This window comes from Eptatretus burgeri, chromosome 1, assembly GCF_056783735.1.
Source record: "Eptatretus burgeri isolate ZD-2024b chromosome 1, Ebu_testis_v1, whole genome shotgun sequence".
NCBI lineage: Eukaryota > Metazoa > Chordata > Myxini > Myxiniformes > Myxinidae > Eptatretus > Eptatretus burgeri.
The window spans coordinates 65,683,413-65,703,873 of record NC_140961.1 but is presented as its reverse complement, the minus strand read 5'-3'; the positions used below and the strand labels follow the sequence as shown (position 1 = coordinate 65,703,873).

The 20,461-nt window shown below is 45.7% G+C and overlaps 1 protein-coding gene across 8 annotated transcripts in view; it reads right to left on the bottom strand.

The window, feature by feature from the left end:
* The window catches only part of CFAP184 (cilia and flagella associated protein 184), a 202,794-nt gene that overhangs the window by 44,127 nt on the left and 138,206 nt on the right, over positions 1–20,461 (bottom strand). For all 8 annotated transcript variants that reach the window (XM_085886496.1, XM_085886506.1, XM_085886449.1 and 5 more), the window contains 2 exons: positions 11,671–11,719; positions 8,801–8,919 (listed from right to left, as the gene is read on the bottom strand). In XM_085886496.1, coding sequence (XP_085742622.1) covers positions 8,801–8,919; positions 11,671–11,719 — 168 coding nt within the window. The remainder of the gene's footprint in view (positions 1–8,800; positions 8,920–11,670; positions 11,720–20,461) is intronic.

The window sequence follows — 20,461 nt, the reverse complement described above, 5'->3', positions numbered from 1 at the left end:
ACACCACGTTCAGCAGCTCTATGGACGCGAACTGGCTCTTTTTCATATCGGGCTGAACATTGAGGTGATAATTGCTGTTGACATTTTATGAGCGCTTCACGTTTTCACTCGGTAATTCTGGCAAATGTCTGCTTTCTGCCATTCATCCAGCCGTTGTTATAGTGCCGTTGCAATGATCGTGAGATTGGTAGTTGGTGACGTGAAACGATGCGCCATTCGGCAATTTGGATTTGGCTGAAGTCTGCTTGAGGCTCTGCCCAGACTGGCTGCCTATGAAAAGAATGAGAGGACCATTTTTTGTGTCAGTTGGCGACAGCTGGTTGCAGTTCTTACAGCATTGAGAGTTTTTCGACAGTTTGTGACAGTTGAGTTGTGACAGCTGGGTGACGGCTATTTTCAGCTCCAGTCAGTTCCAGTGAGACGGTTGGTGAACTTGTGACAGTTGAGTTTGTGACAGCTGGTTTGTGACGACCTTGCAGCCTTGCAGTTCTGATTGCTGGTGACAGTCTCACAGTCTCACAGCACCTCAGCACTTACAGCTTCTCACAGCGCCTCACAGTACCTCACAGCTCCTTACAGCTGTCTGTTGGTTGTGGCTTCTGGTGGCTCCTGACAGTGGGTGATGCTTGGACTGATAATGCTGGTTCTGCTCAAGACCTGCTCTTGGCGTACCTGATTCTTGACGCCCCTGGTTCCTGGGGGTGACGACGTGACGTCGATCGGTGTTCAAGCCTGTTTGCGAGTGGGTGCATGGCAAGGCAGGGCGCTGGCAGCGGAGCAAGGTGCGATGCTCACACATTTCAGGACATTTTATTTAAAGTACAATGACTTCAACTTGGTGAGTGATAACGGATTTCTCTTCTCCCCTGAATGATCTACTGGGTACCCTTGTCTCGTGTTTAATTGTTAAGTAAGGCATAGAGATAAGCATCTGCTCTTTGTCTGTTTTTCTATCAATGCCTGACTAATTTTTTATTTGCTTGAGATTATTTTGATTGATATGAATTTACTTATTTTCACCACAAGGAAATAAAAACGTTATTTTTATTTATTTATTCCTAATTAATAAATTCCTTGTTGACGTATCAACCTGTCCGTGCTCGTCATTTCCTTCCATTGATCGAGCATTGTCCGAACCTAGATAAACTGGAAGGTAATTACCAAACTAATTGACCTGTCAAAGTCGGCACACACCAGCGGTAAATGCTCGGCCACCCTAATTAAGATCTAATGAAGATAAGATTGGTGCTGTGCCGAGGGCGAGCTCCCCATTCAGGAAGCCATGTGACCTCTAGTTAAACAGCAAAATTAGACGGTGGACATTGTAACTCGTGGTTAACTGATTGACATTCGTGGTTGTAAAGCAACCTACCATACCACGAATTTAAGTGTGAGTGTTGGCACCAGGGCCGGCTCTTCCGAGAAGAAACGGGGATTAACCCCATCATAATACACTCGGTACCCATGGCCGTAACAATATATATATATATATATATATATATATATATATATATATATATATATATATATATATATATATATATATATATATATATATATTGTTGTGGTTGACGAAATTCACAAACCACCATTCAGGTCCCTTAGGTGAGATATCTCTGTAAGTATATGTGTAGTTAGGCCCAAACCCGTTGTCTAGAGGGAATAAATGTCATTCATGCGGGCTGCGACTCTTCAGGATAGCCGTTTTTCTTTTACTATCTTTATTTTGGACCAGCCGCCATTATTACCACCACCAACCACGTCTCAACAGCCATCACAACAACAACCACCAACCACAACGCCGCTTCACAATAACAACCACCAACCACAACGCCGCTTCACAACAACAACCACCAACCACAACGCCGCTTCACAATAACAACCACCAACCACAATGCCGCTTCACAACAACAACCACCAACCACAACGCCGCTTCACCACAACCGCCACGACCTTTACCGTCACAACTCGCCACCATCTCATCCACACCATCTCGCGCCACTCGTGGGCGCCGATGCTGGACTCGTGCGGGGCGCGCACCGAGCAGCGTGTTCAAAAACATCACGGACTTTCCGCAGAAAACGGATCAAAAACGACTCACGCCCACTTTTGTTCCGTCCAATCGGTGAGCGAGGGGCGATTTGGCCCCGCCTCCAGGGCGTTGGAGGGCGGTCGCTATATGCAAATTCATGGATCAAAAAGCATTCACGCCCACTTTTCCTCGGGCCAATGGGGAGCCAGCAAGAGAGGTGAAGGGTCGGAGGCAGAGGGTCAAGGGTGAAAGAGCGAAGCCACGGGGCTTATAAAAACGGCTGCGTTCGTCAGTCAAGAGCAGTTGAGTTGGAAGTTGGGAGAGGAGTGTGCGGAGTTCAAGAGAGTCGTCGGTGGAGCTGGAAAGAAGTGGTACTAGTCAGAGTGAAGAGGACGGAGCTGTGGAGAGGTGACGGCGGCGAAGGCGGACGAGGGTGTGCTCGCGTCGGTGCCGGGAGCTGCACAGGGAGAGGCCAGCAACGCGACCGAGATGGAGGAGGAGACGCTCGCCGCGGGACCCGAGACAGGGTGATATCCACCATCCCCCGAGCATCAGCAACCCCCTCCTGTTTCCCCCCGCGCTGAGATAGTGCGACAAAGGGGGCCCCCTTCCCACCCCCTACCAGACACTGTCCGCGAGGCCCGCGGAGTTGAGGCACCACCGCCGCTCCGCGTCTCATCATCAGACGGGTAGGCCCGACACGGTCTCGGCCCCAGGCCCGCCTACCCCCCTCATCCTGGAGGGTGGTTCTCTTTTCTTTTGCTTTGGGAATATGTGTTGTCGGCGCCGTCTGTGAAGTAAAATTGTATAAGTGTTGCCGTGTGCCCGGTAGTCGGTTAGATCTGCATTGTTGCATTTGCTTTTTGTGTAATATTGCATTGTCTTCTTCTTTTACATGTGCTTTTGGTGGAATTGTATATGTGTGCTTTCCGTTCATCGCGAAATAAATGTGCTTATTGTTGAACTGTTTTCCCGCTTCGCTTCGTCTTTTCCTCTATTGAATCTCCATCTTGCTTCACGTAAAGGGTTGGTCATGGGCTAAAACGCCCGATAATTAATCGAACCGTCGAGACCGACGAATAACACCGCTCGGTTATCCCGATAGTACGGAACGGGTCGCTTAAAGTGGCCCGTGTCCGAAGTCGACCTGCGGCGAGGTGCGATCGCCCGGTCTACCCTCCGTGTGGGTACTTAGGTAGGTCGAATTTGGCGAGCAACCCTATCCCACGCGGGGGCCGATTGGCACGATCGTGGTGAGACCGAAAGGTCCACCCGTGACTGGTTCCCGGCGTTAGTCCGAGAGGGTCACGACTGGATTGTCCGTCCGGTGGGCGACGTGCCGCGATTCGAGTTACGTGGCCGTCCGCACGCCGGCGGGCGCGAATCTGCAACAATATATATATATATATATATATATATATATATATATATATATATATATATATATATATATATATATATATATATATATATATATATATATATATATATATATATATATATATATATATATATCCCATAATGCTTTCAGGATTTAATTACCTTGATAGTAAGTGAACGAACATTATCTTTCCGAACAAGCAATATGTGATGCATACAAGACTGAAAACATCATGTCATGAACTTAACACATTTCTATCCTTCACTAGAGCGAGTGTTTTAAAAAGCTTAAACAGAATTTATTCTTTCAAACAAGGAAATTATCACTTTTGAAAATACTGGAGAAAAAAAAACAAATCCTGAATTAAATGCTGAAAATACTCAAAAAGCCTGTAACATTTACAGGGTGAGCACAAAAAAACAGTACCCATACAATGTAAAAATTTTCTTTGTTATCCCTGCCAACCAACAAAGTTGGCGGGGGATATAGAAATGGGTTCCGTCCGTCACATTTCGTTTCCGGAGCCTAACTACAAATCCCCTAAATATATATTTACGAAATTTGGTACACATATCAAGCACGTGGTGAAGAGGTGCCTTTTGATATTTTCTAATTGATAGGTCACATGGTTTGGCAGCCATGTTGGATTCAAGAAAAAATATTACATAATGTTTTCTCTGGAATCACATAACCTAACGAAGCAAAAATTTGCAACTATCATCTTCCATCATGTCTGCATACATAGGAAAAATTATGATGTCACACGTCACATGGTTTGGCGGCCATCTTAGATAGAAAACACACCTCATCCGATTAACACGAAACTTCACAGACGTATTCCACTGGAGGATTGGAGGCAGAATGTAAATTTATGATGTCATAGGTCACATGATTCGTCAGCTATCTTGGATTGAAAATTAATAAATTTTGAAAATCTTCTCCAGAATGGCTAGACAGATTGAGGCAAAATTTCACATACACTTTCCCCAAGACATCCTTTCAGAAGTTTGTTAATTTCTAATTGATAGGTCACATGGTTTGGCGGACATATTGAATTTACCCTAAAACCTTCAAACATCTTCTTCTCCAGAACGGCTGGTCAGATCAAGGGGAAACTTCACATACATATCGCACACACTTAGGGAATATAAGTTTGTTAATCCTCATTTACTATGGCGGGGGATATCGAAGACTTTGTCTTCAACGGATGCGATTTATATTTGAAATGACATGTTCCTTGGTACACACTTGCTTCAAGTGATGCATGATCACTATGTAAAGTTTCAGATGCTGGTGAATTCCTGGTGAACCGGACTTCCAATTTGGCGTTTGTCCACGTGTATGTCGGATCCACAGTTGCTCCTTTCATTTGAATCAGTTAAGTTTTCCAAACTGGATCTGTCATGTTTTTCTGGTATATTTTCGTCCTTGTCTGCTGTTTGTATTCTCATCTAAAATTTTCCCTGATAAATCGTACTTTGTTGTCCATATTTGTTGAATTCCTTTTTTTTGTACTTCCTTGGCCTTCTCGGATAGCCGGAACTTAATCGTCTTGGTTTTGAGGTTGTTTTGTCGTCATGTTTCCCCGTTTTTCGTTTTGTTGTTGTTCTGGTTGTTGTTGTTGTTGCTGTTGTCCTTTCTGCCTTTACAATGCTATCCTATTCCTCCTTGCTTTGAAAAAAAAACAAACAAACAAAGCCAAAAACTCTTTCACTCAGACGCTATCTTTTTCTTTCCTCAGACACACCTTTTACCTGTACATCTCTCCTTTTCCTCTATCATTTTCTCAATATCTTCACTGAAGAAAACGCTTCTTCGGTTCTTACTTTGCAATATTTAGAAAATGTATTAAAATGCTTAAATTCACTTGTTTCTCTGGCATCAGCATGCCATGTGGTCTTCTTCATCATGATCTATTCGTCCTCTTCTTTTTCAGAGACATATTTTGCAAATCTGTCTCTCACCAAAGCGCCTGGTCTGTCTGTCATTCATTCTCCAGTTCCTACAGCACGGCATTTCTCCATGCTTTCAATAACAACTCCTTCCACCCATCCCATGATTTTTAGTTCAGAATGTTAAATATGGGTATCTTGAGAAGCCCAGTTTGCGGAGGTTGTCTGGACACAACAATCAAATCTCCTTCATGTTTTTTTTTTACAGTGACAAACCTCGACGTGTCAGTACACACCCCCACATCTCCTACAAGATGGCGTCCTTCCAACCCAATGCCTCCTATGTGTCCCCCACTTCAGCATCTCTCCACTTCATGTCCCCCATTTCTGCATTTCCCCTCACCCCATCTTCTCCAAGCTTCCACTTCACACTACCCTCTCCAAGCTTCTGCCTCAACTCGCCCTCTTCAACCTTTCCCTTCTCACCACACTCTCCAAGCTTCTCCCTCATCCCACCATCTCCAAGTTTTCCCCCCAACCCACCACCTCAATACTTCCTTCTCTCGGATACCCCCTCATCCTGTCCTCTTTCAACTTCTCCCTTGCCATGTCCCCTCATGGCTTTCACTTCATCCTGCCACTCTCAGCTTCTCCCTCCTTCTGCCCTCCGTCCTGCCCTTGCCCATCTTCCCCTCCATATACCCCCACCTCCCATTTCCATCCATCCCTCCCCATCCCAGCCTCCTCCACTTCATCCCCCACCCTCAGAGCCTCCCACCCATCCCTCACTGTATGGACCTCGAACATCAGTGGCCTCCGCTCCAACCTGACAGGTCTTTCAAAACAGACGGCTGCTAACAGCCAGAACATAATCTGTTTAACAGAATCTTTCCTACCACAGGCCATCTCTGACTCCTTTGTGTCTATCCCTGGCTACTGTCTACATCAATTTGATTGGCCTGAACCCCAATCTGGTAATGGAGTTGCTCTTTATATCAATAATTCAATTTGTCACTGTCCTCATATTTGTACCAATCTTACACTTCCAAATCCACAGGAATACCATTGGCTGTGACTTCCCCCTCTGTTCCCACTTCTTGTTTGTCTGTGTTGTACCATCTTCCAAACAATGATGACTATCTACATCCATCCTTTTGCATGTCTGTCTGTTTTTTTCTTTCTCCCTCTCTCTCTCACACATCTCTGTCTCTGTCTCTGTCTCTGTCTCTGTGTCTGTCTCTGTGTCTGTCTCTGTGTCTGTCTCTGTGTCTGTCTGTCTGTCTGTCTGTCTGTCTGTCTCTCTCTCTCTCTCTCTCTCTCTCTCACATCTCTCTCTCTCTCTCTCTCTCTCTCTCTCTCTCTCCCTGTCTCTCTCTCTCTCACCTCTCTCTCTCTCTCTCTCTCTCTCTCTCTCTCTCTCTCTCTCTCTCTCTCTCTCTCTCTCTCTCTCTCCCTCATCTCTCACATCTCTCTCTCTCTCTCTCTCTCTCTCTCTCTCTCTCTCTCTCTCTCTCTCTCTCTCTCTCTCTCTCTCTCTCTCTCTCTCTCTCTCTCTCTCTCTCTCTCTCTCTCTCTCTCTCTCTCTCTCTCTCTCTCTCTCTCTCTCTCTCTCTCTCTCTCTCTCTCTCTCTCTCTCTCTCTCTCTCTCTCTCTCTCTCTCTCTCTCTCTCTCTCTCTCTCTCTCTCTCTCTCTCTCTCTCTCTCTCTCTCTCTCTCTCTCACACACACATCTCTGTCTCTCTCACATCTCTCTCTCTCTTTCTCTCTCTGAAAGGACATGATCTTACTTGGGAAAACGACATTTCAAAGCCAGTGCTCCATTGTATACTGTCCTTCCTTGGCACACCTGAACTCCGATGCACCGACAAGGCCTTCATCCACTGCTTGATGGAGTACTGCTCTCCCATCTGGGCTGGCTCCCCTGCCTCACACCTTCTTCACCTTGATGCTGTGGAAACCAAGGCTTTCAAGATCATTGGCATCTCTGGCACTGAAGCCAAGTCTATAGGTCTATTACACTCACATCGTCAATCCCCCTCCCCCTTCATTCTCTCTCTATGTTCCTTTTGTCCTGGTGTGTCCTGATACATTCAATGTAAAGCTCTTCCATGAGTCTGTATACAATTTTTTTTTTTAAATTGATATCTTTGACATCATTTATTGAATTGAGGTTTGAGCACATGCTCCAGATGTCAGCTTCGATGCTGCAGGCACACTTGTATTTGATGGGACTTTTTTTAAAATTCTGACACATTCGGTTGCGATGATTGAACATATTTTGCCAGTTATTGCGGTTTTGAGATCATCGACGGATTGTGGCCTGCTTTGGTAGATGTTGTCCTAAAGCATCTAACCCTGAACTGCATTTGAGTCATCTTGAAGGATTTTGTTTGCAGACAGATTTATACTGAAAATGAATTTTATTTAGTTGTACACTGCATGTTGAAAAAAATGGGGCCATCTTGACTCAGTCTCAATCTGCTGAGTATACATGAACTCCTCTTTGCACACCTGCAAAAAGTAAGAGGATATCAGTCGTTTGGAGGAAGTTATTAGAGATAAGGTCGGTCCCATTTTTTCTGTCACTCTGTGTATTGTACAACTGGAACAAAGTATTTTATTCATTCATGGGGCAGAATATTTGACAAGGTTTTGGATTGATAGCATGCTTTGTGAACTAAAAGAGGATTCATTACTGTAAATTGTTTCTTCACGGCCACAATTATTCTCACATTCCTCGTCGAGTCGGCTGAGGAAGGCTTGGTTGGCCTATGTCTTTCATGAGCCGGGTGGCCTGGCATAATTTCAACTAGGTAGGCAATTAGAGCAGGAATTTGGAATTTGGCCAGGTTGCCCACGATAGCTCACCAAGTGTTAGCGAAGGACACCATGGGATCTCTAACCTCCACCAACTAATGCTGGTAGTTGGGTTTCCCAGTTTAAATTCCATCAGTGGGACGGCACATACAGTACATTGATGTCTTGCCCTGCCGGCGAAACACCAGGATGACAGTCTATAGCTGAGCCAATATTCAAACTCAGGTTAGACAGCTCAGAGAAGTTGATATTTCGTACCTGATGAAGGGTTACCACTCAAAACGTCAGCGTCTTCTTGTTTCACACTGTGGTTAGCATATCTGGTGATCAAACCGTCGTTCTGGTGATTGAATCAATTTTTCTGCCTGTCTGCTAATGCAGAATGGCACTAGCCTTCACAAGTTTCTATAGTCTTCTATTATACTCGTACATGAAGAAAAAGGTTCAACAGATATTTTTCGATGACGTTAAACAGGTCATCACTTTGTTTGGACCAGGGGCACGGAATTGTCAATTGAGAAAATAATCGAATAGATAAATGAATTTTCAGACCACATTGAAGAATAGTCTTCAGAAATGAGGATTTTTGTGCATTCTGGATTGAACTGGTAAATTTAGAACAAGTTATATAAAGGGACACTGCATTTATTGTCATTGTTTTACCCTTGGTTTTCTTACCAGATTGTCTGTGTGAAGGATTTTTCTGTGACGGTCAACCGTTGCATCGCTTTCATCATAATTCTTACTATTCCCATCTTTCTCCTCAAATTTGTTCACTCCCTCTTGCTCTTCATGACCTAAAGAGAGAAGGAACATTGATTTATCTGAATACAATTTACCATTGCTTTTAAAATACTTTTTTCTTTTTGTTATTGTTCAATTGTGCAAGAATGCTGAAATAATGAAAACAAAAGTTTCTGTCAATTTATGCTTATTTTAATGTTCTAAAACTAAATAGAAAAAAAAAATTCACCAACGCTTCTTTACCATTCTTTCTATCCAAACAAAAATGTCATTTTGGTGCACCATGTAAGGATATCCTGATGCGCATGACTTTAATGTTTTCTAGGAGACCAAATAAAAGTGTGGCCTTGAGAAGAGCCACGAGGCTTTTGATACCACAATGTCATTCTTTGAACACTTTGCAGCACCACTCACTGCAGTTAATTTGGTAGAGATTACACCCAATACCAACTCATGAATTCTGTGTGAAACATCAGCGTAAACTGCACGTGGAAAGAAAATATTCAATACAGTGCTATGTTGCCTTTATAGTGTTCTCAAAAACAGGTACGAACAACATCATAGGGGTGGTGAAAACCGCATCACAAGGCAAGATAATCCGGTCTGCATAATCTCTTTCCTGGTTATATATTCACTCTCTTAAATATCCACACCAGAGCACTCTGAGCAATGAAAGAACTGACGATTTCAAATAAAAACATAGGGACAATACACCCCTGAGTGCTCACCTGGCAATGGCTGGATAAGATAACCAGGGAAACACTGGGAGGCATGGAAGATCCACAAAAAAATGTAACGAGGAAGAAGGTAAACACCTATGGATGTTTTTTAATCCTGTGAACAAACTTTGGTACATCACGGGAGATAAAGGTTGTGCTCAAGTTTCATTGAAATTGTGTGTGTAGTTTCGGAGAAGAAAGCAAATACATATATTGGGGGAACCCCCCCTCCCCTTACACCCCTCAGACCCGGATTTTTCTAATGTCATGAACACACTTTGGAACATCATGGGTGATGAAGGTTGTGATCAAGGTTCATCGAAATGGTGTGTGTCGTTTTGGAGAAGAAAGCAAATACATATTTTGGGGGGCAACCCCCCTTAAACTTCCCCTCGATCCCACTTTTTCAAATGTCATGAACAAACTTTGGTACATCATGGGTAATGAAAGTTTTGGTCAAGTTTCATCGAAATGGTGTGTAGTTTCTGAGGAGAAAGCAAATACATATTTTTTGGGGGGGGGGGCAACCCCCCTAAACCCGTTTAGATCCCAATTTTTTGAATGCCATGAATAATAAGGAATTTTAATTCCACTTGCAGTGGCAGAGCTAGTTTGCCTCCAAAGCCTCCAAAGGCCAAAGGCTTTGGAGGCAGAGCTAGCCTCCAAAGCCAGCTGCCGACTGGGCATCCTTTGGCATATAAAGTCTTTGCTTGGCACACCTGAATTCCAATCCACCGACAAGACCTCCATCCACAGCTTGATAGAGTAATGCTCTCCGCTCTGGGCTGGCTCCCCTGCCTCACATCTTGCTCAGCTTAAGGCTGTGTAAACCAAGGTCTTCGAGATCAATGGAATCTCCCACGCTGAGGCTGAGTCGATGAGGTTATCATTTCCTCTTCGCAGACAGGTCGATGGTCTCTTTGTCCTCAACGACCTCCTTTCTGCTCTTGCGCCCTCTGCTTTTTCTGTGCTTTGTCCTCCCCCCCCCATGTTTCTGCACGGCTCACATGGTCAAACATCAACCCCCTTCTGGTGAATGTACATAAATTTAGGATCACTGCTCACCTTCACTGATTTGTTCCTCTGTTTTTTTCCTGCCTGTGGAATCAACTTCCACATCCTCTTCAATCTCATTCTTCCCTCCAGGTCTTCAAGACAGCTGTTTCTTCACCATCACAGATCATCCCCAATCCTAGACCATGATCTTTTCTACCCTGGTTAACCCCACCCAAATCCCTCCTCCTTCCAATTTTCCAGTTTTCCCTCACAGTTTCCTTCTGTATTAATTTTGTCCAGCCCCATTCATGTGTGTTTTGCATCCTGTTTTTGTCCGTTACATCCTTCTATGTTCACTGTACTTGCTATTCCACGAACCTCAACTATGTATATAAAAAAGTGATCAAAAGTGTCTAAATGGATCTAAAGGGTCAAGGGGTCAAAAGGGTCTGAAGGGTCGAAAGGATCTGGGATGTCTAAAGGTATAAATGTCTCAAAGATATGTTCCAATAGGACATCAATAATAGAGATAATTATTAGATGTAGTCACGGTCCAACTCACGTTCAAATAGTATATAATTAATGGACACGCTTACATGAGTCGACCAAAGCTTCACCTCGATGACAATTCACCTTGACGAGGTTTTTCCGTCCACCCGTGTTTTTCAGTTTTATATGCAGTTGATAGATATCACGTCAATCGGATGGAAATTGACGATTTATCTGACCCTGACCTTTTACATTTTGACCTCAAACACAATAGATTTCCAGTTTTTGACTAGCTCAATCAGTTGGTTAAGTTTGGTGAAGATTGGTTTAAAATTGCGACCTGTCGTCGACTGACAGACAAACAAACACAAAATACTCAGGGAACGAATATTCATATTTGTAAATCTTCGATTTCGCAAGTGATAAATTACTAAATCAATTCGAATCATGCCTCAATCGCATCTATTGATGTTATCTAAAGTTGACTGTGTAACATAGGATTGCTTTTGTATCATTATAATGTCAATAACTGTGAATAGTTTTTCAACTTATTTCGACATTACAGGTAGTAAATTAACAAGACGAGTTGTACTGAGTTACCATTCAACATGAAGACTTCATTCTGTCCTTGCTCTTCTCTGCTAACAATCTGTAAAACAAAGAAACCACATCAGCAACCTTTCATCTTTTAAGGTCTGGTTATATTCCGATTAAAATGCAGCACATGTTTTAGTATAGGTACTTTATATGACCGAAGGTATTGGGGCAGTTTGAAAACATGCTAAGTTATCAAGTCACAAGTATACACAAGTATTCCATTTATAATGGGTTGTCACTGCCATGACCAGTTTGTCCCAAACGTTGGTACATATCAGGCATACATTATCCCACCATTCCTCATTCAGAGCAATTGCAAGTTTAGTGGATGGATTGCAGTCTGTCGACCCTGGATCTCAGGCAGCAGCATTCCACAACATCCATGAGTGATTTGGTTGGGTTTATGTCTCAAGATTATTGCGTCGCCATAGCAGATTTTCAACCAAGTTTATCCTGACACATCAGTATGGCGACATACATTTTGGAAGATGGAAATCCATCATATTGGACCAAAGACAAGGACAGCATTGTCCATTATGCAGCATGAAAGAAAACAATTATATTCTTTTTAAAGTGCATATACTGCTTACAATTGTGGGGAAAATATACATTTACATGTTGGGAGGGTACATTTCATGTTTGAGTGGATTGTCCCAATACTATATAAGGAGATTGGGACCATACTCTGTGCAGAGCATTGGTGCTGCTTCAGCAGTCTCCTTGGCTATTGGGCACAATCCTGGACGGGTCGCCACTCTGACAGTATACCAGCATGCTGGCACTCATTTTGCCAACCCCGGAAGGATGACAGACCAAGTATTAATTCAACAGCTGAGTGGGATTTGAACTCAGGATCCCAGGATCCAAAGCCTACCACCCTAACCATTAAGCCAACACTAGGCATTACCATACTGTGTAAGCTGTCCAAATACTTTGGATAATGTTGTACAGATTGTCCCTTTGAGATGTTGTTATGATATGCAATAGGAAACCACATTGGTCTATATGATATTACTTGCAGGGGCACCCAGCATTGCCAGGCAACACCAGTCCTTCCTCTCATCTCACCCCTTCCCCTCCCTCCGTTAGTTACCAAGTGCAGTTGTGTGTTCAGTTTCAAGTTTCTTGTAGAGCACTCGCCAAGTGGCTGAAGCAATCAAGCAAGCACACCGTTCAAAACCGTTGATAAGGAACAGCTAGCTGGCTTGGTCAGTGCAAACTAGCTACTTGATCACTGAACACACCCCTGAACATCTCGACAGCATATGGTACATACAAAACACTGACAAAAGGATAGTTCTTTTAAATTAACGATTTTTAATATTAATCATGACTATTTTTGTTGCAATAAAAACGTACCTTGTTCAGTTTTGAAATGTACATAAACTCAGAGGTGAGGTTGAGTGTACGAAAGTGGACGTGTACATAATAAATATCTCTCAGGAATTTACCTGGTGGTCCACCGATTAATTAATTACAGACACAGGTATTTCATGACCAAGCCAATTTTAATGTTTATTTTCTTCACATAATACGTGAATTACATGCCCATCAGTTTGTTTATAAGCTTTGAAAAGTTGGGCGAAAACCAAAAGTTTTTTTTAAAAATGAAAGACCCACGATTTGCTTTCCTCTGCATTATGAGAACATACCTTCATTGGATGGTATATATATATATATATATATATATATATATATATATATATATATATATATATATATATATATATATATATATATATATATATATATATTTTTTTTTTTTGAGACCGCTGCCGCAATCGCTATGGACAAAACATGTATTATCTCATTTGAGTTGTAATCAAAATATAGCTTTGTTTCCTCAAAACAGTACGTTTATTTAATGATAGAAAACACGTTGTTCAGTCTTCAAATGTACATCAGAGGCCGTTAAACAATCTCAGAAATGCAGAGTGAAAATTATCGGTGCTTATAACACACCAACATACCCATGCACCCACAGACACAAACTTAGGTTTAAATATTAGATGAGTGAGCAATTTGTTTGAAGCCTAACATTAAAAAGCAGGTCAGGTCAGGTATGGGAGCATGTGCCAGAACAGCGCGTCGCTGCATCCACTTTCCGCCGGTACTCCAGGGGCCTCCGTCTGGCCATCCCCCAGGCAGATGCCAGGCCCATCCCCATCTCCTTGAGATGATGGTCAACCTGCTGCAACCATGAGGCACGTGGTCGGCCCACTGGCCTCCTCCACTCATGAGACTCCCTCGCTGAGAGAATCTGGTGAGCAGGATCAGCGTCAGGAAAACGAGCCACATGTCCATACAGCCGCAGCTGACGCTCACGGACTATGCAGGTAACAAATCTCATCCGAGTCTCTCTCAGCAACCGCTCGTTGGACACAAAATCCGACCAGCGATAGCCAAGGATTCTCCGAAGAGACCTGGTACCAAAGGAATTAAGTCTCCGTCTCAGATCCTTGGTCAAAGTCCAAGTCTCGCACCCATAGAGCAAGACTGGAAGTACCAAGGACCTGAAGACTCGGACTTTCGTCCTCCCGCACAGGTACCGGCAGCGCCACACCCCATGATCCAGTGAATCCATGACTCCCCAGGCCCGACCCAGACGTCTATTGACCTCCGGCTCACAACCTGCGGAGACATGAATATCACTGCCAAGGTAAGTGAATCTATCCACGACCTCAACATCCTCACCACAAACAGACACAGACAGGACAGCAGCATCCAAGATGTCACCGAAAGCCTGGATCTTTGTTTTGACCCAAGAAATCTGTAATCCCAACGGCTCCGACTCCTCATTCAGCACCTCGAGGGCCCCCAAGAGGATGTCTAAAGTCTCCGCAAAGATGACTGCATCATCTGCAAAATCAAGGTCCGAGATCTTGACATTGCCAAACGATGCACCGCAACTTGATCTCTCCGACATCCTCCCAAAAATCCAGTCCATACAAGTGCTGAAAAGTGTGGGGGCAAGTACACATCCCTGACGAACTCCAGTAACAACTGGAAATAAGTCAGAGGCGGTACCACCACACTTCACAGCACTCTCAGTACCAGAGTAGAGTTAGGACATCAGATCGATCAGTTTCGGTGGCACCCCACGAAGACCAAGAATCCTCCAGAGGACATCCCGATTCACTGAATCGAACGCTTTACAGAGATCAACATAGGCTGCAAGCAGCCCCTGCCGAAACTCTCGTCTGCGTTCAGTGAGGACACGAAGAGCAAGGATACGGTCAATCGTTGACCTCTTTGGTGTAAAGCCTGACTGCTCTGGACGCTGGTGCTCAAGCAGATGGTGGCGAACCCTATCAAGAATTATCCGAGCAAAGACCTTGCCCGGCACTGAGAGCAGCGTCACCCCTCGGTAGTTGTTGCAGTCTTGGCGATCACCCTTCCCTTTCCAGAGAGGGACAACAAGGCCCCTCTTCCAGTCAGTTGGGATGATGCCTGTGTTCCAGGCAGAGCACAAAACTGCATGCAACGACGCGAGTGCAGCATTTCCACCAGCCTTGGAGAAGTTCAGCATGGATGCCACAGATCCCTGGAGCTTTGCCCCGTTTCAACTGGTTCACCGCAGCCCGTGTTTCCACAAGCGATGGTGGACCACAGTTGATTCGAGGGTCAGCAACAGGGATTGTAACACCCTTGACGTCCAACTCGACAGCTGTGGCTCAGCCTGGTACAACCGCTCAAAGTAACCGCCCCAGCGGGCCCTTCACTTCAGACTCCTCTGTCAAGAGCCTACCACTCTCTGCTCGAACTGCAGTGCTCCGAGGGATGGGCTTGGATGAACGTAATGCGCGAATTCCTCTGTAAGCGGGACGAGAATCACCTGTCCACAGGTGATGCTCTACCCCCTCACAGATTCCTCGCACATAGCCCTCCTTGTCCACCCTCAGTGCACGTACAGTTTTACGCCTCAGCTCCCTAAACAGCTCAGCTCTGCCATTCAGCCTGGCCCTGCGACTCTGGTCAATGGTATCCAGTGTCCCTTGAGAGACAAAATTCTTCTTTGCCCTGCGGTGAACTCCAAGGCATCCACCGGCAACATCAAGGACGGTGGTCTTGAAGGTGCTCCACAACTCTTCAGGACCCCCCAAAGCACCCAGACCCCCAAGTGTCCACTCAGCCTGTTCGCAAACTCCTCAGCTACTCTCTCATCCCTGAGCTTGGCAACATCCAGCCTAGGCTGGATGGTACCATTCTCCAGGATTTAAGGTGCAGCTTTAGAGTTGCTACAACAAGCCTGTGGTCAGTATTGAGGAACTGAGCACTCCGGTAGACCCTGCAGTTCTGGATCATCCTCCAACGACCGTCAATGAGGACATGGTCAATCTCCTTTGCCACACCGCCAGCGTTGGAATACCAAGTCCAGCGATGAGCTTGCGGGTGCTGAAACCATGAACCAGCCACCCTAAGTCCATGACTTCTTGCAAAGTCAAGGAACTTAGTGCAATTCTGGTTCATAGTTCCTGACCCATGGGGACCAACACACCTCATAACCATCCCTATCAGTTCCAGTCGATGCATTGAAATCCCCAAGACTAGAAGTGTATCTCGTCTGGGGCACTGATCAACCACAGACTCGAGTGTGGCGTAGAATGCATCCTTCACGGTAAGATCGCTCGCCTCAGTCGGAGCATAAATAGAGACCAGGGAAATGACACCTAAGGAGTGACGAATCCTTAATCTCATAATACGCTCGTTGACCGGTGTTACCTCAATTATCATTGGGGTCAGCTTATTGGACACAGCTACAGCAACTCCTTGGGTATGGTACCATCAGAGCGACCAGACCAATAGTAGGTGTAACCACCCACCATTATCTCGCCGCAATCCGGTCTCCGAACCTCAGAGAGAGCTGCAATCCCGATGTCCAAACGCTTGAGCTCAGATGATAACAGAGACAGGTGATCATCCTCTCTTAGGGATAGGACATTCCAGGCACCCACCCGAAGGGACCGCCTCAGAGTTAACCCAAGGAGACCGCCGTCTGGTGGACGACACCTCAGCACCACTCCGACACACTCTCCCGCAATCTGACCCAGGGATGTTACCCCGTGGTTTCCCTCCTATCAAAGATTGGGGGTCCCGAAGGCTTTGCCCCAATCCCATCATCCGGTGAGCTGCCCTGCGAAGGGAAGCTGCACAGGAGGTACTCCCACGGAGTGGGTTTTCAGATTTTTTTGCGTTTTTGCGTTTTGCGGAATGAAGCGTTTTACGGTGGCTGGAGTGCAAATCCTGCCACCAACCTCCTAATAAGAAGTAACCCAACTGCAGGAGGACGTCCGCAGACACAGTTGGGCACTAGATATGGATGGCCGTTGGCTCACAAGGAGCTCCTCCGCCCTTTGACAGGTTTTGTTTTTAATCCTGCTGGGTGTCCATATCCAAACACCCTCCTCACCAGAAAACCTGGTGGGGGAGACGGTTTAGTCGCCGACAACCCGACCATGGAACAGGTTAGTACAGGTTTACATGGTACCTGTAGCAGGTCACAGATCGAACCTGACCTGACAAAAAATTAAAAATTAAAAAGTTAAATTTAAAATTAAAAAGCCAATGACTGATATGAAAGTAACTTTTTCTTACATGTTCCTTCAAGTGGTGGCAGACTTCTGGTGACATTCTTGATCAAATTTCTCCAAATATTTCTATCCTGCACTGCTTCCCGAAGCTCTGGCAGACACAACTTGATTGCAGCATTTACCCACATCCATCCAGCACATACACAGCAGAATTCTTCCTCTTCTTCCTACAACCATACTCAGCATGATTGACTTATCCAGACTTTTACTTTTGATGTGCCCAAAGTATGACAGTTTCTGCTTTTGCATCAGTGCTTCGAATGTACATCGTGGTCTAATATCTTCAAGCTCAGACTCTCACTATGTCTCTTCGAAAGGACCGTTTACAAAACCCCCCCATCCACTTTCTCAACAATCCTCTGGAAGAAGTCTTTTCTTTCAAGCTTCTAGGTCTCACTATCTGCCATGACCTTTCCTGGGAAAGTCACATTTCCAACCTTGCCTCAAAAGCCAGTCGCCGACTGGGAATCCTCCGTCGTGCTAAGTCCTTCCTCGGCCCTCTTGAGCTCCTGACCACTTACAAAGCTTTTGTCCGTAGCCTGATGGAGTACTGCTCTCCCCTCTGGGCTGGTGCTCCTGCCTCCCACCTTTCTCGGCTTCACGCTGTCGAAACCAGGGCATTTAAGATCATCGGCATCTCCCTCAATGAAGCTGAGTCTTTGGGCCTCTCACTCAATCACCGCAGGTTGGTCGGTGGTCTTTCTGTCTTCTACCGACTCCTCTCCAGCCTTGCACCCCCTGCTCTCTCTGCGATTTGTCCCCACCACATTTCCACAGGGCGCTCAAGGTCCGCCAACAACCCCCTTCTGGTAAAACTACCAAAATCACGAATCACTGCTCATCTTCACTCTTTCATTCCTCTTTTTTCCCGCCTTTGGAATAAACTTCCACACTCTATTCTTTCCCATTCTTCCCTCCAGGCTTTCAAAACAGCTGTTCACCACCACCTCTTATCTTCCCCCATCCAAATCCTCGATCTTTTCTACCCCCGATAATCCACCCAAGCCCACTTCCTTCATTTCTCCTGCTTTCCTTCCTGAAAGTCCCTGAAATGTCCATCTTCTCTTCGCCATGTTCCCCGTCCCATCCCCATCCCTCTCCCTTCCACAGTTCACCTAATGTGTCTGTTCCCCACTGTTTTGTCCCTTCCACTCCCGCCCCTCTTGTCTCATGCCTCCTTGCTGTGAGTTGTGTGTTAGCTCTCATACGAGCCTCGACCAAGGTATACAAAAAAAAAAAAAAATAAATAAATAAAAAGCACTAATATGTTTGTTCTTCTTGCACTTCATGGAATTTTTTTACGTTCGTCTCCAAGACCACATTTCAAAACTGTCAACCTTCTTCCTTTTTTATTTTTCACTGTCCATGACTCACATCCATGCAATACAAATGTAAATACCAAATCATTGACCAGCTTCCTCTTGGTTTGTTTTGTCACATCTTTGTCTTTCCAGTTTTTTGTCAAGCCTGACGTTGCTGTTCTCCCCAACAATAACCGTATATTAATTTCTCCTCGACATTCTCCACTCACTTCGATCTTGGAACCTAGGAAGATGAAACTTTCCACTATGTCCAATCTGAATACATGGATCTGATCAGATGACCAGATTTTAGTCTTTTTTAGGTTGAAATCAAGACCAGCTCTTTCACTTTCCTTCTTCACTCTCTGCAGCAGTTCTATGCACTCCTCTTTACTTTCTGCCAACAGAGTGGTATAATCAGCATACCTTTGGTTGTTGATACATCTTCCTCCAATCTTGACTCCAGCCTCTATGTCATCCAAGTTTGATTTCATCGTGATGTACTCACTTTCTTCATTCAGCACAATGTATATAAATGTATATACGTATATACGAGCAAATACAACCCGTCGCTTTGCTGATGGTGTTATTAAGGGGGGGAGAGGGTAGGGAGGGGAGGGAGGGGAGGGGAGAGAAAGGAGGGAGGGGAGAGAGAAGGGAGGGAGAGAGAAGGGAGGGGAGGCAGAGAGGATGGAGGGAAGGAGAGAGGACGCGGGGAGAGGAGGATGGAGGGAAGGGAGAGGAGAGGACAGAAGGGGGAGGAGGGAGGGGAGAGGGAGGACAGAGGGATGGAGGAAGGAGGACGGGGAGGGGAGAGGAAAGGAGAGAGGGAGAGGAGAGGAGAGAGTGGAGAGAGGAGGGAGGACGGGGATGGGAGAGCATACGAGAGGATGGAGGGAGGGGAGAGGAAGCTAGGAAGAGGGACAGAGCAAGGAAGGGGGTGGGGGGGGGGCGACGCCTCACCAAATGTTGCAATGCACTGCAGGAGGGAGGGTGCGAGGAGGGGTGAGAGAGAGAGAGAGACAGCGAGAGAGAGAGAGCAAGGGGAGGAGGAAAAAAAAAAAAGAGAAAGGTGAGGGGTGGAGGTGAGGTTTGCAAAGAGAATGATATTGTTACGGATTCGCGCCCGCCGGCGTGCTGACGGCCACGTAACTCGAATCGCGGCACGTCGCCCACCGGACGGACAATCCAGTCGTGACCCTCTCGGACTAACGCCGGGAACCAGTCACGGGTGGACCTTTCGGTCTCACCGCGATCGAGCCAATCAGCCCCCGCGTGGGATAGGGTTGCTCGCCAAATTCGACCTACCTAAGTACCCACACGGAGGGTAGACCGGGCGATCGCACCTCGCCGCAGGTCGACTTCGGACACGGGCCACTTAAGCGACCCGTTCCGTACTATCGGGATAACCGAGCGGTGTTATCGTCGGCCTCGACGGTTCGATTAATTATCGGGCGTATTCAGCCCACTACCAACCCTTTACGTGAAGCAAGATGAGGATTGAATGAAAGAAATGACGAAGCGAAGCGGGAAACAATTCAACACAAAGCACATTTATTCGCGATGAACGGAAAGCACACATATTCAATTCCACCAAAAGCACATAGAAAAGGAAAAGAAACACAATGAAATTTTACACAAAAAGCAAATGCGACAATGCAGATCTAATACCGATTACGCGAGCACACGGCAACACTTATACAATTTTACTTCACAGACGGCGCCGACAACACATACCCAAAACCAAGAAAAAGAACACCCTCAAAGATGAGGCGGGCCTGAGGCCGAGACCGGGTCGGGCCTACCCGTCTGGTGATGAGACGCGGAGCGGCGATGGTGCCTCAACTCCGCGGGCCTCGCGGGCAGTGTCTGGTAGGGGGTGGGAAAGGGGCCCCCTTGGTC